The following is a 26769-nucleotide window of genomic DNA, read 5'->3' as shown; positions in this document are numbered from 1 at the left end:
ATATCTTATACACTTTGTAAAGAAATATCAAACGAGCAAAGAGGAACACACAAAACATGAAACAATATGGAACGAAGCCTCAGAATCAATGGCTCTATTCAGTATCCAGTATTCTCAAACAATGGACAAAAACGGCTACAGTTCTCCGTCTCGCCTTCTAAAACTATTGTAAGCATGCATAACATGAATCATGAAAAACTACCACTGGAGACCGACCGTCCTCGCTACTGCTTCCCGCCTGTGGGCATAAAAGCCAGCAAAAAAAACAACTTAACTAATGATGTACTTTGGTCAAGTTATAGTGACTTCACCATTCATTAACAGGAATTAATGATGAGAATAGCTGCACAATGAGAAGAAAGAATGACATAATAGACTTAGACTTAGATAGAAAAGACTTCTTTTGGTGAGACAACTAGTGAAGGGTGACGCTGAATTCCAGACAAACTGCCTTCCATTCAATCTGAAATAAACAGCACATGAAATAAACAGCACATGTTCCAAATTAGATTTTGCTTCCAACTTTTGACACACACACACACACACACACACACACACACACACACACAGTAATTAAAACTCTTGTAACCTTTGTATCTTTTCTTCAGGTTATGGTTTGGGTCAAACTTAAATGCAAACACCATCCTGCTCAGCTTTGCGTGTTTCACCTATGCATTAAAAACAGCATACTCTCGCTCCAGAATACTGACACCGAGTTTATGCTCTGTGGCTCAACTGAACAGGCAATCATAATGAAATGTAATAAGACTACTACTGTAGCACAAGATAAAAAATAAAAAAAACGTAAGGCAGGCTCAAGTTTCAAGTGTAAAGCCAGATGAGCTGGTATTTTAAACAGGACAATTTGACTGACATGATCTATAGATTGTATTTGAAATGTTGCAAGACTTCCATTTGTATCTCAGTTTGGGAGAACACGATTTACAAAACAAAATCAAATAGTAGTCAGTAACACATTTTTTTGTCAACATTCACAAAACTCAGGAGAAACAAAAGATCAAATTGCATGTTTTTAATCAGTAAAAACGGGTGCAATATTTCACATGTAAACAATTGCAGCATCTTATACCTGAATATTCCATAAAAACTGTGTGATTAGTGATTTTTAGGATGTAAAAATAGATTAATTTAACAAAACAAAAAAAGAATTCTCCAGGAAACTATTATCTCCTTCAAAAAAATGTTTTCTCTAATCAGTTCAAGTCTTCAAAGGCCCCCCTATATTTAAGTGACAGGTGCTGCATGTTTATTTTTTATTATCAAATATAACTCAGCTTCATTATTTCTCCCTGCATCCAAATTACTGATCACTATCCTTTATCCATACACCTACCTCCTACCATACATCAATCTAAAAACATAGGATTGAGGACAGAAATCATGTGCACCTGCCCTAAGCTTGTAGGGTAGTCGATGAGTGCATACTTTCAGGACAATATGAAAGTTAAGTGCAGTCTCTGTTGGAGCAATAACAACGATGGTCGCTCACCGGCCACTCGATGGTCTTGTGATTTACCAAGTATTCCTATTAAATCAGAACAGAGCCCTTTGACTGGACAGTTGGCACGAAATGCACATTCTAAGTGCACCAAGTATTCCAAAACAACTGTTCTAAATTCTAAGCCTGGACAGCTGTCATCACAGCATCCTTTTGAGTTTTCTTTTTTACTAAACCCCTTGATCATGATTTTGGTCACAGCTCCTGTTGCATTTCTCCTCTTTCCATTAAATGTTTCCTCTGTAGCATTGTCATTTCTCCAAACATGACAATAACTGCCTTACCCTGCTCTCAGCTATGAGGCCACTTTTTTCCTCGGCTTGTGTTAGTTTGTGTCTTTCACCACACCTCAATACGTTTAAATCATTGATCTCCACCCTCCAAAAAATTATCTTCATAATCTCCCGTCTCTCTTGCCTCCGCCCCATAGCCTCCCCTCTTTATATGCTCTCAAGAGTCTCTGCAGACCGCTGGTCACGAGGCCATATGGCTTCTCTTCTGTTCTCCCTCCTTCCCTTCCACCTCCTCCCCCATCGCCTCGGTCCTGTCCTTCAGCGCCCTCAGTAGAACCCTGAGCAGGATGTTCTCGTTCAGCAGGCTCTCGGAGGTGTCCGCCAGCTCTTGCAGTCTCCTCACCGCCTCCCCGAGCTGGCGGCTCTTCTCCCGGTGCTGCTCCTCCAGGCTTTGCCTCTCGTGCTGCAGCGCCACATTCTGGGCCTCCAGCGCGCGCGCGTCGAGAGTCAGCTGCCGGTTGTCGTGCCAAAGCTGAGCCAGCTGTCGGGAGAGACGCTCGCGAGCGAGATGCAGCGCTTGGACCTCGCCTTGGAGCGCCAGGAACTCGGCTCGGAGGAGGGCGCTGCGCGCCGGCTCGCCGCCGCCCTCGCTGGACGCGTTCGTCGCGCCGTCCACCGTGTGGTGGGCGGAGCCCGAGTGCTTCAGGATGAAGTGTAACAAGTTGGGTAGTGTGATGGGCGTGTCGTGGGGGAACTTCACACTCAGATGTTTCCTTGAAGGGTGGGAGAACACAGGGGGGATGTGTTACCCAGTGGTGGAAAAAGCAGTCATTTTTTTTACTAAGTAAAAGTATCAATACCGCAGCGTACGTCTGGTAATCAAAATTTACTGAAAGTACAAAAGTATTGGCATCAAAATATACTTGAAGTACCAAAAGTAAAAGTACTCACTGTGCAGAATGTTCCATTTCACAAGTTGTGAATGTATAAACATCTTTTGAAAATAGCAGATCTACAAGCTCACAATGCGTCGCATCGCGACGCATTGTGAGCTTCTAGATCTGCTACTTTCAAATGGCCGAAATGTATATAGGGCTGAAGTACTTAATGTATGTTTTGTGACAATAATCTAAATCTGCAATGTAACTAAAGCTGTCAAATAATTGTAGTGGAGTAAAAGTGCAATATTTTCCTCTGAGATGTAGTGGAGTAGAAGTAAAAGTATTGAAAATGGGAATACTCCAGTAAAGTGTACTTAAGTACAGTACTTGTGTTACTTACTGTTATTAGCATTCACGGCTATGAAAATGATGACTAGCTGTTACTCATGTTTTCATCACCCGCCTATGTGACGGCTATGTACTGACAACAATACATTAACAGTGGAACAAATACAACAACAAAAAAATGACGATTCACCTGTATCTAGGAAAGAGGAGAATGGAGGGAACGTGATCCACCATGAACTCCCATGGAAGGTCATTACGGGCAACATTCACCCTGAACAAAGTAGTTATGACAGCGTATTTATATTAAAAAGGTACAGTTGATTGCATTACATAACCAGCATTGTGATAAGAAATGACAATGACACCAGACCCTCACAACAACTTTTCTCAGTCATAGAAAATACATAGAAACGCATCCATCAACAATCTTACACACAAATAACAAACATGCACCTACCTGGCAATTGTGACAGTACTGTTGCCCTGGAATAATCTGGCCAGCTGAATGATAATGTGGTTGAGCGCAGAGCAGAATCCACACCACTGGGTATAGTAGAAGAGTAGCACATCCTTGAAGGGAGACAACACACCAATTAAATGACTTTCCTGGTCATATTTTTTCCAGTTATGTACGCCAGTGGTTCTCAAACTTTTTCATGTCAAGGACCCCCAAATTGACACTTATTACCCCACGGACCCCCATTTGAAAAGATAAGCCAGGGACCCCAATAAGAGAAGGGTTTTACGGCTCTCTAGCAGTGATTCTCAACCATTTTAATTTCAAGGACCCCCAGTCTAACATGCATTAGGCTACGGACCCCCATTTAATGACATTTATACCTCTGGGACCCCAATTCATATTGTATAATCAATGTTAATTTAACTCTCAGAGTTACACACCCATAAGGGTCCATTCGGTTCCTGTCCATCATTTAGCTGGGGACCCCCTGGAACCCCCTCAAGTACCCCTGGGGGTCCCCGGACCCCACTTTGAGAACCAATGATGTACGCCAAATGATTTTTCATGCCCTAGATGTGGCTCAATGGTGCCCCTACTGGTAGAAATCTGCAGCCAAATGTGCATCGCCTGCACTGATGTTTTTATCATCATCATCATCAGTATCCAACATGTTTATTCTCTCAATATACAGTTATGGTCCGCCCACTTCCCGTTCCTCTCCACTGCTGCTCTCTCAACACCCAAATTGTTACATTTTTAACTAGTGGGATGCGCGTGCGCGCACACACACACACACACACACACACACACACACACACACACACACACACACACACAGAGTGGTGGGAAGTAACTAAGTACATTTACTTAAGGGGGTCCTCGCAACGCGACGCGTTGTGAGCTTGTAGATCTGCTATTTTCAAATATGTTAGTACTTTTACTTTTGGTACTTTAAGTACATTTTGATGCCAATACTTTTGTACTTTTACTCAAGTAAATTTTGAATTCTGGACTTTTACTTGTAACAGAGTATTTCTATATTGCAGTATTGGTACTTTTACTTAAGTAAAGAATTTGAGTACTTTTTCCACCACTGCACACACACACACACACACACACACACACACACACACACACACACACACACACACACACACACACACACACACACACACACACACACACACACACACACACACACACACACACACACACACACACACACACAGCTTGTCTGTCATATGACAGTGTCGTGAGGCGAAAATAGCCGATGAACAAGCTCATCGTTGTAAGATATGACATGACCTACAATAACATGCCCAGAACGCTGTAGGAGGGCTATAGGGTGTTTGAATAACAAATCGGTCAACAAATCAGAACACAGTCGAGCTTGGACAAAGTACAACAATGTGTAGAGAGTTAAGATTGTACCTTGTCCAGTTCCATGACAGAGGGGATGAACGTAGTGGTGGTGAGCTCTGTGATGAGAGGCCTGACACCCGCCTCCTTGCCGTCCTTCCCCTGTCCCTCCCTCTGTCCCACCAGGTGTCTCTGCAAAGGGCTGTATGGGGCACTGAAGTTCGAGATAAAGGCCTCTGTAACATACACACACACACACACACACACACACACACACACACACACACACATTAGTAGTAGCAGTATATCAAAATCAATGTATTTCTGACAGTGACATGTTGCATAACGTTCAAGTTACGAATAATTCTATAGAATGTTTTTCTATCAAGCACTTGAAAACTATATACTGATACTTTGGTGACCGCCCGGAGCCCCCCAGGGATCAATACTAGTCCCCCTCCCCTTTCCCCTCAACATCAAATCTCTACGGCAGAAAATATCCTGTCTATAAGCTCACAAGCTTATAGATCTGCTATTTTCTCTGAATGTTTACTCCAGAATTGGGATGCTAGGGTTCATCATGTGGTTAAACTCTATTTCTTTTGGTCAAATAGCTGATGGAAATCCATCATGATTTCCCTTCATGCATTAACTCTCTCAGTGCCAATGAAATAAAAAAAATATGTTCATACTGTGCCAGCAATTTCTTTTCTTTTTTTCAAAGTAAAAAAAAGTGCTTAGGAAGCGAGATACAGCCTTTTTCAATTATACGTTAAACAAGGAGTGGATGGAGCTGCAAATCTTCAGATAATGATATCTTGGGTTCTGAACAACAAAAAATTAAAAACTCAGGATTTTTCGTTCTTGGCACTGAGGGCATTCAGAAAAAACTCTGGATATCTCGTTGTGTGGCACTGAGAGAGTTAAAAAGACCAATGGTTAATTGCACTGAACGATGCATTTTGCTGAATCTACAGCACCTAAAAACTGCCCCATTCTTACCCAGAGACTCTCTCAGCGTGGTGGCTGGATTCTGATGGAGAACATAATTCACCTCGTCCTTAAGGTTCACAATGGTGGCAAATGACCAATCACTTCTCTCCTTATCTCGCTCCCGATGTTGCTGGGAAGCATTTCTGTTGCTCGGCGCCCCGAGGCGCAGGGCCAGAGGCCAGTTCAGGTCAACATCGAGCACATAGAACCGTAGTGTTTTATTGGTCCGACACCGCAGCCCCGTGACCCCGCCCCCTTCCTGGTACGGAACAGAGGATAGATGGATGGAGGAGGAGGAGGAGGAGGAGGGAGGGGGTGCAGCAGCAGCAAGGGGTGGTCCATGCGAGCGTAGCCCTTCTTTGACCTGTGAGTGAGTGTCACTGAGTTGAGGTTGTATTCTTCTGCAGCAGGCACTGTACAGCCCAAACAGGCTGTGGTAGCTACTTAGGAAGTTGCTACAGGCAACTGAAGCCGCGGTGATTGGAAACGCGGAGGCAGGTGGTGGTCGGTGGTCGAGACAGCAGCTTCTGAGGTAAGAATGAAACGCGGCTCCTTCCCGAGCCGCCGACGGGAAAGAGCAGCGTGTCTCCGGGTCGACCGCGTCGGGCCGGGACAAGACGAGGCACAGCTCACACACTCCGGCGGCGGCGCTGGACTGAGGAAGAAGCACCGACTGGCAGCACAGAGAGGCACCGCCGCTGCTGCTGTCCAGGCTGTAGTGATAGGTGTCGAAACAGGAATGATAGCGCACAGCAATGTCGGCAATCTAAGAAATGAGGGGAGACAAAGTGCAGAGGAAAGCATGGAAGTGCCACAGGTAAGTTATGAGGTGACCGACGTTTTTATCACTTACTACTAGGCCTGTCACAATTATTACTAGGGTGACCACCCGTCCCGAAATTCGCGGGACAGTCCCGAAATTGGACCCTCTGTCCCGCACAAGCAGAGCAATGTCCCGAAAATCAAAGATATGGAAAAAAAATGATTTTTTTTTTGATAATAAATCGGTAAAATCAGGCAAAAATAAGAATTAAATAACATAACCCTAACCTAACCCTAATCTTAACCCTAAAACCGAAATAAAGAAACCAAAAACTGGAAAAAAACGAACCCAATCCGCCCAGATCCGCGCAAAAAAACGCACGCGCACGGGTCGATGTCCCGCGGAACGGGTAAGTCTGTCCCTCAATGGGTCTGTTACTCTGTTTGAAGGTGGTCACCCTAATTATTACATAATAGTCTAATCGCAATTATTTTTGCATAATCGTCATAATCGTTTCCATGTTGAAGGTTTACTTTATCTACCCTGTGCAATATTTGATGACTAAGCCTAAAAGGCTTCATATGTTCCAATGTTCAATGCCAAACACACAATTAAATCGTTAATTGCAATTATTTGAGTGACAATTAATCGTCAACTTAAATTTGTAATCGTGGCAGCCCTACTTACTGCACCTTACATTTTATAACCCATTAAAATCAGGAAAGCATCTCTGTCCTCTTAGATTTTTGCGTTGGCTATTCAAAAATAGTAGACATACAAGCTCATAGCACGTCACTTCGTGGCGAGCTGCTAGCTTGTACATCTCCTATTTTTGTACATTTTTGAAAAAATCTTGAAAGACGTGAGAACTATAGATTTAGAAGGCATTTGTAGAATCGACCTCAGGTCTTAATGGGTTAAGATAAAATCCTGTATTTAAAAGCTAGCAGCACATTTGTCAAATCATCACGACGTGCAGTGGAAGATCTTCACTGACCTGCATCATTGTTGGGTTAGGCTTGGACCCGAGTGGATTGTGTGGTAGAAACAGCAGCAGTGCAGGGCCTTTGGTTAGCTCCTGCTCCAGGAGATGCGACTTTGTTCCTGGTGGCTGCAGCCAGTGGAGGACGGTCTCTCTGTTTTCAAACACCCAGCTACAGATTCCCTCTGAGGTGAAGTTGCGTTCCCAGCGAGGGAAAATCTAAGAAAGAAAAAAGATATACAGTCAGTGTATATATACTGTACTGTATATATATATATTTTTCTTCTTTTTTCCCCTAGTACTACTGAACGTTTTTATGTTGCAGCAGTGGCGTGCACAGACATTTTGAGGGGCAGGTGCTCAAGTAAATTATACTTTTTTTTGTTTACTTGGTCTGCTCTTTTTTCCCTCTACACCTATACCTCTTTGCCAAAAATAGCAGATCTACAAGCCCACAACGCCTCGCGCTGCGAGGCGTTGTGGGCTTGTAGATCTGCTATTTTTGGCTAAAGTTCTCCTCAGAAAAGGGATGCTAGGTTTCGAGTGGTTATGGTAAAAATAAAAATCATATCACGTAAAGATTTGGCGGACCCCCTGTAGTAACTCTGAGGACCCCTGCTGTAAACTGAAGAAAAAAAAACTTTTTTTTCTTTTTTTCAAAAGGGCACTTCTGGTCAAGAGGGCAAAGGGCAGGCGCTCTAGCACCACCTAGAGCAGGGCTACTCAACTTAAGATGGCTCAGGGGCCACTCAGCAAAATACCAAAAGTCCAAGGGGCCACAAGCTAAAAATTACGGTCCTATTTTGGATTTTTCGATTTTGGAACACACACTACACATTGTTATTGTTATAAGAAAATGTACAGTTTGACATTTGACATGGTTAGGGTTGCCAACTCCCAGAGATTGAAATAAGGGACACCTAAAAAATTGGGGGTCAAACCCCCCCAAAAAACCCAAATGCATAGAAAACTATGCATTATACCTGTAACAATTGATGTTTGTTTTTGAAAAAAAATTAGCAACCCATATATTTGAACAGAAATGTATATTTTTATCCTGTGCTTTAAAAAAAAAAAACTTTTTTTTTTGTTTGTTTTTTTACCACAACGGGCCGCCAAGACGCTGCGTTGGGGCCGCATGCGGCCCGCGGGTTGAGTAGCGCTGACCTAGAGTCTATCTGTGCACGTCCCTGTATTGCAGCCTGATGATACCATTTACCAAGGAAGTGTTGAATCTTCTGTGGAGGTAGACCGTCTCATCCTCAGTGACGGAGATGGCCTCTGCCACCTGCCTATTGGTCACCACGCCAAAACGCACCACACCTCGAAAATCTGAAGAAGAAAACAGTTCAAGTGTGCTTAAAGGTGTGCAATGGAAGTCATTTTCATGTTCCACACTCTCCTACTTTGACTACCTTTAATGATTACAGAAAGAAGTGGCTACACTGACTCTTAACTTATTGTCAACTGAGCTTACCTCTCTTCAGCGCTTGCAGGGCAGACGATAGATATGTGATGTACCCTGGTGGCTGAGGAGAGGAGTTGAACTGAAAGAAACCAACCACTCTTGGCTATAGGACACAGCGGAGACAGTAAGATGACAGTAAGATTAAAACATGGAAATAAAATAAATGCAATGGCACTTTGGTCAGACGTGGAATATATCACGTGAAACAATATTCATACTACAACTCAAAGAAGACACTATAGTAGAGATAGCGATAAATGTAGCCAGTGCAGCCAACTCATTTTGTGAATGAGGGACCTCAAAAAAGTAACACTTCATACAGTTTAACCCATTCAATCCAGGAACGCATCTGTGACATTTTAGCTATAACCATTATTTTATACTTTGGATATTCAAAAATAGCAGATATACAAGCTCATAGCGCGGCACTCGTGCCAAATTTTTTTTTTTTTTTTTAAAGCGAACATTTGTAACTCAAATCTTTGCTTCTGGGGGTCCCTGGAACTAAATATTTTGAGATGGGGGTCTGCGGCCAAATACATATCATTTTGACATGAAAAAGTTTGAGCACCACTGATATAGCAACAACATACGTTTTTTCAGGATTAGGATTTTAGAAGACATTTGTAGATGGCGTTCCCGGATTGAATGGGTTAACATTTCACTTCCTTGATCAACCAGCATGCACAGCATACATGTGAGGAGCATTCCCCTAAAACCCATTTCCCTCTATGTAGCACCCATGTTTACGATCCCCTTCCTTCATGTGGCTCTAACCCCAGAGAGCTACCTCGTGGTAGGAGAGGAAATCTTGGAGCATGGCTTGTGATGGCAGGTAGGTGAGTGGTGTGATGACTCTGAGGACAAAACTCTCCACATAGGCAGCCATAAACGGACCCTTGTATTCTATAGGCCCAAACCTAGAGTATATAGACCCACAGTTACAAAATACATCATGTATCTTTATCCCACTAGGGGCAAGGGTTCCCAAACTTTTCAGGCCGCGACCCCCCCAAAATAATCATACTTGAACTGAGGACCCCCCCCACCCTGACAAGCACTTGGAATTTAGTTTGACTCGGTTCCACAGATAAATATTGTGAAAATAGCCGAACTATAGATCGGCTATTTTCACAATATTCGCCTCTTTCTTACATAATACTTGGCCAATTTGGTATTAAAAAAGGTAAAAAGTCCTTAAAAGTCCTTAAATTGTAACTTTAGACATGTGCAGATACCCTGTATACACGTATACTGTATTGTATGTATGTATGTACTGTTGAGTGAGAAAACAATGTTGCACATTAAGCTAATTATCCGAGGGGGACCCCCGCCCAATTTTTTAAAAGTAATTTGGGGACCCCCAGTTTGGGAACCACTGCACTAGGGAGAAACCTCTGATGCTGTTTTGCATATGTTGTCCAGTCATTATGCTGCAGCTAAGGAGTTGGACTCCACCATGTAGAGTTGGTGCATGTTCCGAACTATATCTACTCAGTTTTATATTGACTCTTGATTAAACTTTTACCGTATAACCTTTTGCGGTTGTGAAATAAAACTCACAAATAAAACTCACAAATAAATAAGCTAGCCAGCAAACTAATGGAGACGACAAAACAAATTAGAAAAGAAGGTACCAGTGTATTTGATGGTCAGTAGAGGTAATTTTCCTGTTGGTAGTCATGGCTTGCAGCTTTAAGACTTCTTAAATTTGGATAGGCCTCGTGTTTATAACAACAAGTAGGCGATAGCTTGCTGGGTTGCACAGCAATATATCAAGCTGTTCCTTCACATTTACCCTACACCAGTGGTTCTCAAAGTGGGGGGGGGGGGGGTTCCAGGGGTCCCCAGAAAAATGTGTTAATATAGCATTACAAACATCTTGACCACTTTATCCATTTATACGTTGGCTATTAAAAAAATGCAGATCATCTGCTATCGATAATTTTCCTTTTTTTTCCCTTTTACATAAATCTTTTCTTCTGGGGGTCCCTGGTACAAAACATTTTCAGATGGGGGTCCGCGGCCAAAAACATATCAATTTAGGGGTCCTTGACATGAGAAAGTTTGAGAACCACTGCCCTACACTATTTAAAAAAATATATGAAACTGTTGACATTGAGTACTAGCCACAATACATTTCTGCCTTACCTTCTGTAGAACAGGTGGATCACCGGGTACTCATACAAGCGATTCTGCTTCCGACACTTTCCCTGACTCCACCAGCAGTTCACAGCCACAAACTGCACCTGTGGGTTTCAACCGTTACACTCTCTCAAAACCACAGAGCAGCCTTGAACATGCAATGTTGACATTGCCAGTTTATTTGTCATTCAAACAGGCGGGGGTCACTGCCATTTTCCTCAGTAAATATCTGTCAACTTATTATTCTGTGCTTTGAAAGGAAAAGGTCTCTACATCCATTTCACTTTGCTTCCATCCATTACAGTTATTTTATGTTACATTTTAAACAAAGGATTTTGTACTATAAAAAGCCAAGGATGACTGGTCCTGTACGTTTATGTCGTCCACAAGACGACGCATAAACTGCATTTCTTTTTAATCTACACTGTGGCCGGAGTTCTCAAAAAGATGCGTTTACATGAGCCAAAACGCGTTTGCGTGTGGACGAACCCCCCCAAACGCACATAAATAGCTATGTTTTTAAAAATACCCGGGTACGTGTGGACGGAGCCTAAGACTCAACATTTAATCCTCTCACAACTGAGATGAAGGTCACTTGCAACCCTTTTCATGACCTCCATGTTGCAAAGCCAGTAGACCTTTGTTGTGGTACCAGTAGTATACATGTTTATTCATATACATGGCTGGTGTAAGGGGACTACTGAGGTGACTATTGGAGGACACAATGATATATAGTATTAGTCAGTAGTCACTACACAATTCCATGCAAATCCTGTCCCATTTTAAATGTATATAGTATAGTTATGTGTTCTCAGGTAGGTATCACCTGTTTGGCCAGCCTCTTGGCCACCTGTTGCACTTCGTGTCGTGCAGCCATAGAGTGAGCACACCAGGGAGCGTAGAAGAAGATGAGAGACACTTCTGCCACCCCCCGCAGACGTTCAACCTGTTGACAGATCTTATCGGTTATTCACAAGATATGGGTGTTATGTTGAATAAATGACCTTACAGTATAGGTACAATAGTTAAGATAGATTTGACATGTTCTAAGTGCGAGATCCACCGGCGTTTCTATCACAACATGTACATGTAGATAGATACCTCTGATAATCGCCTTGTTAAATGTTTGCATATTCTGTGTGTGTTATACCTGGTCCAGCTGGCCCAAGTATAAGTCCACCACTGGTGCCTCAACGGAGAAGAACCGCACAGGAGGACGTGCTGCTGCCACCACATTCTTAGCACGACTAGAAACAAAATTTGGAGGATAATGGGAAAACATGTATGATGAATGATAGGTTTTATAGCTTAGAAAAGAATAGGCTGAGAGTAGGACCCAAGGCTGCCTGAGACCATTTGCCTCTTTAATGTATTTGCTTATAGGCTAAGTTTGAATTTCCATGGATGGGTAGGAATTACTCGGGTAATGGGAATACAAGGTCAATACACTGTTTTCCTTAGTCTTTAGTGTAATTTAAAATGCCCTTTTAATTTCCACAACAATAACAAGAAACCTAAGTTGAAAAGGTAATAGCCTACTCATACTGTATTAATTTCAGCATTATAATGTAAGAAATGGCCTAAAGAAATGCCTTGGAGTACACGTCATATGGTTTCAAATGGCTACTGTACATTATTACAGACCATCATTAAGCTGTTATTATATGTAATGACAAACCCAATACAAACTAATCCTCACCTCTCTCTCATATGAAATGATAGCACACAAGTTATGCTACAGCAGCTGAATCCCAACAAAACAAAGCCAAGTTTACAGTAAGTGCAATAAAGTCCCTGTTTAACTGCAGTGTGTACGGTTTACCTGCATGTGAACATGACAGCTAGTATGAGGAGACCACTGAGCACGATGGCCCCACAGACTAGACCAGGTCTCCGGGCCATCAGAACCAGCACCTGCCGTAAGGACTGCCGCACCCGGCGCAGCATTACAGGTCCATTTATTTATACTCCCCGGGAGGTGGTGAGGAACGCGTCCATTTGTCTAAACTGGGTGGGGAAGGAAGGGGAGACTGTCTGAGAAGAAACGAGTTATTCTGGATCGGACATTGGAGGAGCTGTTTATGAATCAGGTTTTCAAACACACGGCCAGGCCAACCTTTCTTCCCCACGTAGACTTAGCACTTCCGCAATCATGACGCCAAGGGACGGTCGTCAGAGGATTGTTGCTCGTTTAAACGCATGGGTCACATTCACACGACGGTCATGGATGAACTTCAACTTCGTGTTTGCACTTTCTCCATTTTTGGTCCGTACATCTACATAAACGTTCAGATTTCAAATATAAAGTGCTTACTTCATGGCCACCGATGTTACAATTATGTACGGGCCCTTAGAAGTACCCATATATTCCTTATTGTTCAATAAAAATATTTTTAATCCGATCGGTGGCCATTTGCTCATAGTTATGCCGTATTGAAGTGCAATACACCTCCCAACCGATAGGGTCACGTAGTTGAAAGCATACGATGAAAATACGGAGAACATGGCCACCGATCGGATTAAAATGCTTTTTATTGAATAATACGGAAGATACTGGTACTTCTGAGGCCCCGGACAGAATTGTAACATTTGTGGCCATGGGAAGCACTTTATATTTGAAATCTGAACGTTTGTGTAGATGTACGGGCCTAAAAGGGAGAAAATGCAAACACCAGGTTGAAGTTCATCCATTACTGTCTGTCATGGTATGACAGTCATGTACCAGGGCTACCGCAGTAGTAGTGTTCTTGTTGACAGTTAAGGCAACGATATAGAACTATAAATGCTCGGACGGAGCCTAAACTGGGCAGGCTGTCGTAGCCGTCCAGGTAATACGAAGTGTGTGGTTACCGTTCGTTTACATACGGTCAATAAATAATTACGCGTTTTGTACCAAGATGCGTGTTTCAGACAGTCCCTACTCCCTCGTCAAGGTTTCGTCCGTGCTGTAAGGGTTTGTGAGCAGTAGATGGCGCTCGTTCTCCGTATATCCTGTCATCTGATAATACATTTGCAGACAATATTGGAATTGAAGCTGATAAACGGGTTCTCTTTCTTGATTGGATTGTTGACCCATCTGAAAATGTTTTCTGTTTACTAAAGAGCTGGGCGCAGGGAGACCACCGTTACTGAAGCCACAAGCAATGCTTACTATCAGAATATTGTAGAACTTTAACTTTTTACAAAACAATCGTTTTGTTTTAAACCTAAGAAATATCACCTTAATTGAGGGAAAAATTGATAGAATAATTACCCAAAAAAAAAGAGTCAATTGCAGTCCTATTTGGGATATAAATACAATGTTATATATTTGCCTGATATAGTGCTCAGCTAATAGGAAAGGTTAGGATGACTATATCTGTGCCCTATCCATTACATGAACACATGTATTAGTCAGCCACTTAATTAGCCAGCTAGAGGTCATTAGGGTTACACCCTGTTTAAAGGACAGGCTACAATGATTTGGCAACATTGGTCATATTTGATGTTACAATGCAGTATTGCAGATTCTGAATTATTGACAGCTTCAAACCAACAGCCATAGCTGCATTATTTGCTTGCTGTTGTGCAGATGGTGTAACAATTCTTTAAGACACACATCCGGGTATTTGACCAATAAGCACCTTTGTTTGCACCTTCAACACACTCACTTTGACTCCCTTCCCCTATTCGCAAATACTAGGACGACATGATCACTGTAGCAAAAATAAATATGTTGAAAATGCAAAATGTAGGATGACACTGTGTAAACTTAATTATAAACTTTACTAGTCAGACAAGAAATAAGCAATTTATAAACACATGAATGATCATGTTATAAAACATGTACACAGGGAGGTATCTGATAGACAGTTGACCATTTCACTTATCTAGTTCTGATTAGGGCTGACACAATTATGACATTTTACTTGACAATTAATTGTCCTACAAATAATGGCGATTAGAGATTTAATTGTGTGGCTTTTAGGCTTTGTAAAAAAAAGTTGCAAGGGGCAGGTGACAAAAAAACATACACAAAGAAATGACTGACAATGACCGTACCAATACAAAATACACCATATTTAATATTTTATACTCAAAATTTGTTACAAAACAGTGGAAATAGCCGATGCGACGCGCTGTGAGCTTGTAGATCTGCTATTTCCACTATTATATATTTTTTCACAATGTATGAAACTTTCTCAACATGGAAAAGATTATGACATTATGAAAAAAATATGATTATCTCAAATAATTGCCATTAGGCGTCGATTATGTAGTAATTGTGGCCTAGTTCAGCTCCTCAGATGAGACATCCATATATTCTCACTCTGATGTCTTCATTGTCTTTTTTGAGCAATATTTGCTCAACATTCTAACAAATACACAATCATTATCTAATTCTTAAAAAAATCCTTTATTTATATTTATAAGTCATTCTGAACAATAAGAACTCATATGCAGAGCATAATAATCACAGTGTAGTACTTTAAGTGCAAAATAATGTAAAACGTTTTTGATCAACTCAACTAAAACACCATTATGGAAAAATAATGCCAGCAATATCTTTTAACAATAAAAAAAAAGAAAAGTAAATTACATTTTTCAGGGCCATACAAGCTTGCTCTCATTGCTTAACAGTGGCACGCTGGACAAATGGGTTTTCCATAAAATCATTAAAAGAAATTAGAAGAAATCAATATAATTCTCTGAATTGCTTTTCAATAGAAGAAAAGTCTTATTTCAAAAATAAGTGCCATACCTCTTATTGAAGGAAACAATAGAACTGTACAATTAATTTATTTTACATTGCTCTCCAAAGAGTGCATTATTCATTTTCTAAGGCCCTAGGTTCACAGCAGGATGCAAAGCCATGTACATCCTGACATTTCACGTGACATGTTACACAATCATGCTACCAAACCTAACCAGACCTTACCAGACGTAATCAGACCTTAGTTTTCAGAAGCTGTCTAGCACCAAAATTCTCTTTCCACAGAAGTCAGCACCTCTAAGACTGAAGCACTGCAGAAATTGCACAGAAAGGTTTTATACATGTGATAATATTTCTTCAACAGCAACTTAAGTTGGTATTGAAAATGTGACTGCTAAAGCCCAGCTTGTGAAGTGCATGTCATAAGTATTGATGAATAATTTTGGAAAGGCAATTTGTAATGTGATGTGTATTGCAAACCGATTCTACTCCTAGTGACCTAGCTAAAGTGAAAAGTCACATTTTAAAGGTATTAAAAATGTGACTGCTAAAGCCCAGCTTGTGAAGTGCATGTCATAAGTATTGATGAATCATTTTGGAAAGGCAATTTGTATTGTAATGTGTATTGCAAACCGATTCTACTCCTAGTGACTAAAGTGAAAAGTCCTTAATACAAATTGAGATGAAAAAAACATTTAGCAGTCACTTAAATAATGTCATCACAATTCTATAAAACTCTGCTGCTAATTAGGAAACACACCCTACTTATTTAGCTAATCTCTCTTGACAGCCTTGTTTCTGCTATTTGAATCATCTGCATTCTAACCTGATGTAACATTTCAGCGTGAACTGTGAAACGTATTATGCATGGAGATCAGGGCGGTAGAGGGCTTATTTCTGGCACTGGCTTATAATTTCGTTTCAAATCTGTGTTTTGGTTTAGCTTAGCTTCTGGTGCAGTTCTTCTATTGTTCCACTTTCAACGGTTTAGTAGAGACACGAAACAAAAGGAAGAGCCGCTCTCATATCCCAGGTCCCCCCAGAGATCAATAAATATTATTTTATCTTATCTTGTATGAGGGTTATGTCCTTTGGGACACTGCTAAATGTAAATACCCGTCCTCCACAGGAACTGCATTTCTGGCCATTTATTTTGGCAGCAACGTCATCAACTGGGATGCAGACTTAAAGTGCATTCCACTGCAGCAACTGTGTCTCTGGGTACAGCAGCTGCTGCACCACCAGGTCTATATTAATAATAGGGTTGAAGTAGAGAGCCCAGTAAAACAGACAATTGCACACAAACTGGGGAATGAGAGGCCAAAGAAGGGCAAAGGCAAAGCCCTGAGATGAGATCTTCCACAAGTGGCTCCACATCCTGCTTGGAAGTGTCCTGGGGGAGTAGGAATTCTAGTTTAAGTATATATATATATATATATATATATATATGTACAGTACGAGTGTAAATGTCATTGTGTGAGTGTTAAGTGTGTGCAGGTGTCAGAGTAGAGTGTGTGCATACCTGATCCTTGCTCCTTTCCAGAGTCTCCACAGGGCACACACTTCAAGCACAGACAGCAGCATGGCATTAACAATGATAAATCGAGACGTCCAGTAGTGGACTGCTAGCCAATCCCAAGCAAATTCTGCTATCAGCTGGTATGGGAGCAGGAAGTACTTCACCAGAAACTCTGACCATTGGTGCCAGGTGGGTTCAAACTGGCAAATAAAAAAGAGCATTAACATTTAATTAAGGAAAGAGAATTGGTCAAATAATGAAAGCCAAAGATTGTGTGACTTTCAAGCAATAATAAAAAACAATACAAAATCAGATTTTTATCAGTTGAATCTATAGCAGTGTTTCTCAAATGGGGGTACTTTTAGGGGTACTCAGAAAATGTCTAAAATAAAATAATTGTCTGTGAACAATTTATCCCACGTTCATAAAATCAGTTGAATCTGGAAACTTGTTTGAGAAATCTTGATATCTTGTATATGCCATATATTTTCAAACGAAAATCCCCCCCAAAAAACAAAACGAGTTGGTCCAGCTCATTGCATCATTTTTAACCCCTTGATGGAAGTTCTGAATATGAAAGCCAAAATATGAAAAGTTGGTTGAAACACAATCAAAACAAGCTCAAAGAAGACAGAAATACCAAAAATGTATCGGTATCAGGAATAATGTTTTGTGCAGGTGAACACAATAGGTTTGAGAACACAATATCCGTTTTCTAATGTAAAATAGTACCTGTGTGACGAGAGGGAGACTGTTCTCCATTTGTTGGTCAGTGTGTGAGACAGCTGGACAGCATGTGTGCAGGAAGGGAAGGAAGGTTTCGGAATAGTCAAACAGGTACAGGTAGAAGAGTGTGAGTCGAGGGGAGTTCTTCAGAGCATACAGCAAGAACAGAGATTTCCCTGCATTAACCGCCTAGCAGGGAGAATACAAACAGAACAATTTAAATATTTTTGGTCGATGCAACAGTTTTGAAACTCTTTAAAAGTGAGATCTATTCTCAAATTAAAGTATTGTAATACTACTGGAGCTTAGCAACTAACTAACATCCTTGGCAGACTGAAGCTTGGTATCAATAGAGTACAGACGTCCTGGCGTCACTCGTTCATCCCCTGGGTCGCGGAAGTAATTTATCTATGGAGAATAACATTGGGTCATCTTAGAATCGTCTCACAAGAATCGTGGTCCAAAAATAAACAAACTGTCTCTGTGATATTGTCAGGGAGGAGGCTCGGTATCGTTTATGATAGTCAGTCCCTCATATTTGATACAGTCTGTTTCTGGCGAAAATTTTACTAATTCGGCTGAAGTAACATTAGCTTTTTCTCACCGTCAGTTGATGCTTCATATCCATAGAAGTCAAACCGCCGGGATCATTTGTTTATTTTTGGAACACAGTTCTTATTTGACGCGATATTAAACACGTCTAGGGGAATTTCAGAATGGAGGGGAAAAAACGTGACCCAGGTAGGATGCGTAAATTACGTCACACTTCGGCGCTCTATAACAGTACATACTGTATACACTCAGGTAATGGTGAGTGAATTGGTTAACAATTCATCATACTTCCTCCTATTTTCTACAGGTTCCATATATGTATTACATTATGTATAGCATACCAGTATTTTAGAGTATTGCCTTTTAATACATAAAAAAGAAAAATGTCTTATGCAGAAAGTGTCTATTGATCAGTAGATTTATATACAGCAGTAGAACATACAGAAGGTTGTTTCCCAACCTGTTGTCCGGGCCCCCCTTAGGGAGGTGCCAAAGATCACAAGTCTGCATTTGGATGTACATTTTTAACATATTGTACAAAATAACTAGCTTTCCTCCACTTTCAACCTGACATCACTATTTTGGTCATTTAATTACTATATTGTAAAAAAACAGCCAAAACTATTCTAAATGTTTTCAAAGTTTTTCGAATGGTTTTAAAATCGGCTATTCTTTCAATTCGTGGTATGAGATGGATAGTGTGTGCGTACACGTGTAGGTGGTCTCTGCTTTGTCAGATGTAAAAAAGGGGTCTCTAGAGAAAAAAGGTTGGGAATCACTGCATAGGGATATAAAGTACCTTGTATTCCCAGAGATTCTGTGGTGGTTTGAGCCCCAGGGTTTTAACTCTGTCTAGTTCAAACAGAATGGCCTGTCTGTGAGCCTGATTCTCTATGTTGAAGTTAGGGCTGGACAGTTCTTTCTCCCCCAACATAAGCAGTAACCTGAGCACAGGAAAAAAACACAACTACAGTAGAACGTTTCATGTAGAAATGTTTGTAAATTACTGATAATACAGTACTTGATTGAAAGAAACCAAATATTCAAAATGTACACACACACACACACACACACACACACACACACACACACACACACACACACACACACACACACACACACACACACACACACACACACACACACACACACACACACACACACACACACACACACACACACACACACACACACACACACACACCATGATAATAAATTAAAATAGGACAAAACTGGTTTGTAGCTCAGTACTTTCCTACAGGTCAGCCATAACTTAACCACCAAGTAGAATTGATAAGTTAAGGCCAGACCGCCCGTTTACTTTCACTCAGTGAGTAAACAGGGAAGGCACCATATATCTACTGTAACTGTATTTGGCAGGCATGCCTACACATGAACTCTGATTATATATTTAATTAGTTCCTACCGTCCATTCACATTTTCTTGCTGGAAGGGTTCTCTGTAGAGCTGAGCCCAGGGCCCCAAGTGTTCAAGCCAAGACAGGACTTCCTCTGTGGTCCAACGGGTCACAGGTTTACTGATCAGCAGGTCATGCTGCTCACCCTCACCACTGCTCCAATGATACACCAACAGCATCGCCTGATGACAAACATATAGACAATTGCTGGTTTGGGCACAAAAACAATCTGCATATCTCTGAAGGGAACATAGATGTAACCAAAAACCTAACTTTTGCACCTACAGAAGTATAGAAGAAGTATTTGTATTAATGCCTCCTTAGCCTTTTTCGATATATGTACTGTAGAAAGTTGCTTAGTAGTGACCTCTCTACTGCATACTCAAGATGATTAAAAAATATATATACATCAATAAAGGTTCTCTTTCTTTAAGTACTGTACTGTACTTCACCATAATGTCAGTCTTGTTTGAAGGACTGAGTTCTATTCCTGCTAAATTTACTGTTTGCTGGATGGTACTTCAATCTTACAAAGAGTTGTAATACAAATGATTTTGCTGTCAGGGAACAGTGAGTTCATTTTCCCATAAAACAAGTCAAGCCAGTATAGTTCTTGCACAGAGAAATGACACTTAATTAGATGAAGTTGGAGACAGGATTAGACATGTATGGAGAAGTTCAACAGGAAAGATTAATGCAAGTATATTATTATATTTTAATCTAGCTCGAAAAACTAAAGTTAAGCATGAATAAGATTATAGTGTAATGGCTGTTTTGAATACCGTGAAAGATTAATCATCAACAATGACAATCTCTTTACTTGGGTCAAAAGACCCAAGGAAGAACAAGACAGATAGCACAGTGCTATCAGTCTTGTTCTGAAAAGTGAAAACTACTTTTTGGTGGGATACAGTAGCCCTGCCACTTCAATATTTATGTTTCCACGAATGGCATTCATGGCCTTCGACAAGCTACATCGGTATCATGTCCCCTTTCTAGAAACGTGTTGAAATGTAATGTAAATTCAGGGTGAGTGTCAGGTTATGCCATTCAAACACAATGCTGTAATCTATTTACAATCTCATGCAAACGGCAGCACACACATTTAACTGCCACAGAGCAAGGCACATAGAGACGTTGCTCCCTACTGCCACATGAACAAAATAAACATAGTCCACACGCCTATGCTCTCCATTCACAATATCATCAGTTAGAGACCATCGTTATATAAAAAAGCACATTTAACTTCCATACATACCAGCGCAAGAATTGTATTTTTGGTGATAAAACTTTCACTATTAAAGGAAAACAAACATGAAGACAAAATATAATGATGTCAAACCTTGTTTCATGTAAACCTCAAATGATTTAAATAATTGGCTAAGAACAAGAGAACAGGAGATACGCTGATACAGTATATGTCAACTTTCTTTTAGATTTTACACCAAAAGTAAGTATTACAGAGAGGAAGGACGAGTGACCGAAACTGTATACTTGTTCTGTTGCAGACCACAAAAGCACCAAGTCTGTGGTTAATTGACAAACTGGCAAAGCAGAAGGTTAAGTTGTTTCTGTACTAACCTAGCCGCAAGCAACTTAAAGAGGGTCTAACCTTTAAGTTGCAATTCCTTCCATAGTCCCATTCATGAAACCGAAAAATACTATCTTGTATTAAATGACGATAAACACCAATATTGCCCCACTACGGACAGCTTGGGTTATCCTCTTTGTCTCTGTCAAGACTGTTTCAAACAAATTCACCGTTATGATATGAGCAACTTCCTGTCAATAAACTCTGCAAATGTCCTGCGTACCACCCGTTTCAAAATTGCACATAATGTAACATTTACCCATAGTAAATATTTCTTGAATTTAAAAGGACAATATCGGTGGTGTGGCATTTTTAGCATACCATACACCATAACATACCGTAGTTTGACTGAGGAAGCCATTGGATTAAGTTAATTTCAGTACAGTATGAAAATCTATTTTCAGAGACATGAAACTTGCTTCAAATATATAATTCAACACGCAACATATGCATGTTAATGTTTCTTTTTCTTGCTCTTAAAAAGATTGATTTGAAAATAGTCCCTGAAGAAATGATTGATGATTTACCAATATAATTCAAAAGCTCAATTATTCAAGTATGTTAATTAACGTTTTAATAACATTGGACAAAATGTAAAAGAGTAAAAAATAAAGCTATTAACTCATTCCCTGCCTAGAACGACTAAAACGACTTCTGTCCATAAGCCATGCCTGCCTAGAACGACTAAAACGACTTTTTAAAAAATAAAAAAAATAAAAAATATTATTTTTTTTTTATTTTATTTTTTTAGATTTTTTTTTTTTTTTTTGACCCAAAGACCAAGGAGATATGATTTTTCGCAGATATAGACTCCCATCCACTTCCTTGTTAACTTAAAACTTTAAAATTCTGTATCTCGGCTCCTGAGTACTTTTTTTTTTCAATGAAAAATATGGCAGTGTTCAAACGCGCCAGAAATAATTCTGGCAGTGAATGAGTTAAGAGGAAATGCCATGGTCTATGTTTATGTACAATATATGTGGCCAAAGCTGTGAACAGACAAGTAGGACACCGGTATGGTCCTTTAACTGGTATGTAATAAAGCACTTAAAATTGTAGACTAAAAAGGTGAAGGAGAGTATAATGCATTGTTTAGTCTGTGTACACTTACAGCCACACATGTGAGTGCAGTGAGTACTCCAGAGAAGAAGAAGCCAGCTCCTCTGTGCTGGTTGGTCCTCGGTCTTCCTAAAGTGTCACCATACCTGAAATTATACAGATTATCTAAACCAGCCAATTTGTGTCATAATGCAATAGGCTCAGGACATGCCAATGTATTGCTCTGTCCCAATTGGTGGAAAGCTGCCTGATAAGTCACTATCATTTGGCAAGGCAATAGTTTTTATGTGAAGGTACCAGAAAACAAATTTAAAGGCAGTATTTTATGCAAACTTGCAATTGGGACAATTCTTGATGCCTTCAAATGCAGTATTCTTTCTGATTGAGGCAATGAGTTTCCAATATTTCTTAATAGGTTCATAATCTACTGTAGTAAATAAAACCATTTTGGTCAGTGTATACACTTAATCAATGCTGTAGTTACTGTCTCCCTTTTGTTTCATTTGAATACCGGTAAACATACATTATTTATTCTAAATATCCCATTATATACTTCACCTCTGGAACGCCAGCAAACTGCGAGAGATCTTGGGGTCAGCCTGAATCTCTGCTCTCCTCCTTTGCACAATCTCACTGAACAATTTGTCAGCTGCATCCCTGAAAGGAAGAAAATACTATATAAACTAGAGGCGAACATACTGTAGTTGAGTCATGAATGGGGATGTTTTTGATTATATTACAATGTTAAATGAGTCAACTAATTTAATAAAAATGTGTCTCAACTAAAAGAGACATTGCAGAGTCTGACATTGACGAAGTCCATGGAGAGGATATTGAGGCATGAGGGGACTGTTTTTTAGAGGAATTGTTCTGCCTATTATTGAAAAAAGGTTGGATTCTATCTGTAATTTTTCTGTAATTGTATTCTTGCTCTGTAAAGCACTATGAGCTGCATTTCATGTAATGAAAGGTGCTATACAAATAAAGTTTATTATCATAATCTGCATATGACATGGTAAATACAGCCTGAGCAAATAACCTGTATATTTCTTTTATATTTATGGTTAATTCCCAATGGGAAATTTACAACTGCCCCCGTCAACGCACACGTATGCTTCCAAGAAGCAAGCGGACGTAATCATCTGACCGTCTCATCCATCCTGAGTCCTGCCCACAAACTCTTTCAAGTTTTCCCCACTGGGAAGTGACTCTGGTAATCAAAACCATGAACCAGGTATACAACAACAAAAAATCTCACGTGGCGTTGCACTACTCAGGAGCTGAATGGCATACATTCACTGGACTGTAAGAGCTGGTATCCAGCATTCCACACATTACCTGTTCTTGTTCATTTCAGTCATGCAATATGATATACAGTAATATTACTATATTTCTAACTGCTCTGTATATTATGTATGATACTGTACGCCTTGTCTCATTCACATGTACACATCTAATACTATTCCAATTGTTCATACTGCTCATATGTATACACAGTACACACTAGGGATGGCCAACCGTTCACAGTTACCCGTTAACCGTTAAGAAATTGGCAACCGGTTAACACTTAACGGCTAATGGCAAACTGTTAAAAAAATATATATATATACATATATATTATTTTGAAGGGACAAGTCTACAACTGCAACCACACGTGACTTCCACTAAACTAACACTAGTAAACACAAAAAGAAGCCGGAGCATAGAGAAGTGGTATTTGGTGTTAAAAAACGTTCATTTTTCTTCTTATAATTGGTAAATAGCACTTTTTTTTGGAACACATTTCCTTAACGGTTAATGATTAATTAATCGGTAAGGCCTAACGGCAACCGATTAATAAAATGTCTCCATTTGGCCATCCCTAGTACACACTTATAGGCCTATTACTTATATTTTATACTTACTGTATGTTTGCCATTTATACCATACTCGTATATTTTATGTTCTTTTTTTCTCTTATCTGCTTCCCTACAGTATGTGTCTGAGAGAAATGCAGCAAGTCAAATTCCTTGTATGTGAAAATCCTTGGCCAACAGACTCTGACTTTGATATACGTACCTCAGGAGTATGTTGACTTTTGGGAATCCCTCCCACTTCTCTCGACACTCAGGACACTCATTCTTGCGTGAAGACTCCCACCACAGAGCCAGACAGTGACGGCAGAAGTTATGGCCACAGTTCAAAGTCGTGGGGTTCACCAGTATGTCATAGCAACAGTGACACGAGAACTCGTGGTCTGAGATGATGGTGCTGCTGGCATGGGTGGTCAGAGAGGATTCTTCTAATGAGCGGCCATTAGTTAATTCTGATGAGTGGTCATCAACTATAAATCCTGGACCGTCACAGGGTGAATCTCTCTCCATCTGTCGATGATGCAACATTTCAGGTCTGCAGGTTAACAAAAACATAATAAAAGGACACTGTGATTAAAGAAAGAGGAATGGAGAGGGATTAGTCTACAAAAAAAGAGATTCATTTATAGAGATTGTATTTATTCGAGACACTGCCACAGCATTTTTTTTATTATTATTATTGTATAATAATTATTATTTGTATTGGTCAGAGAGATCTAACATTAACATAACTAGCAGAAGTTAAATTGACCTGCCTTTTACTCAGACGGAGTGTTGCTTGCTTGCTATACCATACCATACCATTACTACAACAAAAGACAAGGTTCCTAGTTACAAAACAGAACCTAAATCTACAGGGACCTGCTAGGGGACCTGTACTTTTTACACTTGACAACATAAACATTCTAAATGGATCCAAGTTTAATTCCTGTTGCAGTGTTTGAATATCAGTAAGGTTAGCTGACACAGGAAATACATTTGGACCCAAGCGCGGTTCCCTAGCAACACAATTGACAGTGACAAGGTATATTATTATAATATAAGCCCTTCTAGTACAGTGTTTCTCTAAGTGGGGTCCAGGGACCCTCAGGGTTCCTGGGGCCCCCACCCAGGAATCCAAATAGACCCTTACAGGTCTGTAACTGAGGTCTGTGATAAATGGGACCCTTATGGGTCTATTAGGAGAGACTCTGACTCTTAAGAGTTATGGAGGTCAATGGTCATTGACATTAATAAAAAGCTTGAGAACCACTGCTTTAACACATGAATAAAGTTGCCCTTTTGGTTGAAGCTGGGCGTGGCGTAGTGCTCAGCTGATTAAGGCAGTGGTTCTCAAAGTGGGGTCCGGGGACACCCAGGGGTCCTTGAGGGGGTTAACTTCCAGGGGGTCCCCAGCCAAATTAATAGTTGCGAACCAAATTGACCCTTATGTGTCAGTAACTCTGAGTGTTTACATGGAACCAAATGGACCCTAACACTCGGACTCCCGAGTTAAATTAACACCGATGATGATACTACATTGTAGATTGGGACCCCCAAGAACTTAAAATGGTTGAGTCTCTGGCATATCTTTTCCATTGGGGGTCCGTGGGCCAATATGTGTCAATTCGGGGATCCTTGACGCGAAAAAGTTTGAGAACCACTGGCTGGGTTAAGAGGTAAACGAAACTGCAAGACAACGTCATTCTCCCTCATCAACAGTTAATGCTTACCTTAACAGGAATTGCTCTTGTGCGGAGACAAGCCGGAGGAACACATAGCTATGTTATCTACCTAAAGTAAAGTATGCTTCGTGTGCACCATCGCTAGAGCTTAAAATGAACGTTATCGCAGACACAAACAGACGAGTGTACAACTGGCCGCCGCCATAGCTGCGCACTCTGCTTTGGAAAACCCCCACGCACGCACCGCACACACTCACGTAACAGCCTGTCACGGGGGCAGAGAGACGCTCTCCTCATTGGCTGGACTCTTTCCATGAAGACCACGCCTACGAGACGCGAAGCCTGGGTACGAGCAGCACATGAACGAGCATAGTGAGTTACCCGGAAGCGTTTTGATTGATTGATTGATTGATTGATTCATTGATTGATTGATTGATTCATTCATTCATTCATTCATCAATACTTTATTAACAGTTTGCCAAAAAAAAAAAGCACAGAAAGAACAGTTCTATACAAGGTCTGCTAAAAGTATTAAAACCCAAGA

The 26769-nt window shown here is 40.5% G+C and overlaps 2 protein-coding genes across 2 annotated transcripts; both read right to left on the bottom strand.

Annotated features, from left to right (window-relative positions):
* Window positions 1-1018: 1018 nt before the first annotated feature.
* txndc11 (thioredoxin domain containing 11) lies at window positions 1019-13266 on the bottom strand. Its single transcript, XM_084072803.1, has 13 exons — window positions 12974-13266; window positions 12302-12398; window positions 11978-12097; window positions 11158-11255; window positions 9797-9926; window positions 9016-9109; window positions 8758-8870; window positions 7554-7757; window positions 5803-6559; window positions 4873-5036; window positions 3439-3551; window positions 3172-3252; window positions 1019-2525 (listed from the first exon to the last, which is right to left on the bottom strand). Exons 1-13 carry the CDS (start codon window positions 13096-13098, stop codon window positions 1994-1996), a joined length of 2628 nt encoding a protein of 875 aa, XP_083928929.1. The 5' UTR covers window positions 13099-13266; the 3' UTR covers window positions 1019-1993.
* Window positions 13267-16338: 3072 nt separating this feature from the next.
* LOC311056309 (bifunctional apoptosis regulator-like) lies at window positions 16339-26447 on the bottom strand. Its single transcript, XM_084072837.1, has 9 exons — window positions 26274-26447; window positions 24767-25096; window positions 23267-23365; window positions 22761-22854; window positions 20068-20240; window positions 19441-19585; window positions 18096-18278; window positions 17367-17563; window positions 16339-17237 (listed from the first exon to the last, which is right to left on the bottom strand). Exons 2-9 carry the CDS (start codon window positions 25087-25089, stop codon window positions 17030-17032), a joined length of 1422 nt encoding a protein of 473 aa, XP_083928963.1. The 5' UTR covers window positions 25090-25096; window positions 26274-26447; the 3' UTR covers window positions 16339-17029.
* Between the last annotated feature and the right edge of the window lie 322 nt (window positions 26448-26769).

Source organism: Gymnoscopelus microlampas (genome assembly GCF_963454915.1).
Source record: "Gymnoscopelus microlampas genome assembly, chromosome: 2".
In the NCBI taxonomy this organism is placed as follows: Eukaryota; Metazoa; Chordata; class Actinopteri; order Myctophiformes; family Myctophidae; genus Gymnoscopelus; species Gymnoscopelus microlampas.
The sequence above is the reverse complement of the archived record's forward strand: the minus strand, read 5'-3'. Positions and strand labels throughout refer to the sequence as shown.

Bases quoted from the DNA above. Each gene is read 5' to 3' on its own strand.
- txndc11 (XM_084072803.1), bottom strand. From the start codon at position 13,098: ATGCTGCGCCGGGTGCGGCAGTCCTTACGGCAGGTGCTGGTTCTGATG. The intron at 12,399-12,973 runs GTAAACCGTACA...TTTTGTTTCTAG, and splicing joins GCTGTCATGTTCACATGCAG to TCGTGCTAAGAATGTGGTGG. The intron at 3,253-3,438 runs GTAGGTGCATGT...TACTTTGTTCAG, and splicing joins AGTACTGTCACAATTGCCAG to GGTGAATGTTGCCCGTAATG.
- LOC311056309 (XM_084072837.1), bottom strand. From the start codon at position 25,089: ATGTTGCATCATCGACAGATGGAGAGAGATTCACCCTGTGACGGTCCA. The intron at 20,241-22,760 runs GTAAGTGTACAC...GTTTGTCATCAG, and splicing joins CTGCACTCACATGTGTGGCT to GCGATGCTGTTGGTGTATCA. The intron at 17,238-17,366 runs GTATGCACACAC...CTACTCCCCCAG, and splicing joins TGGAAAGGAGCAAGGATCAG to GACACTTCCAAGCAGGATGT.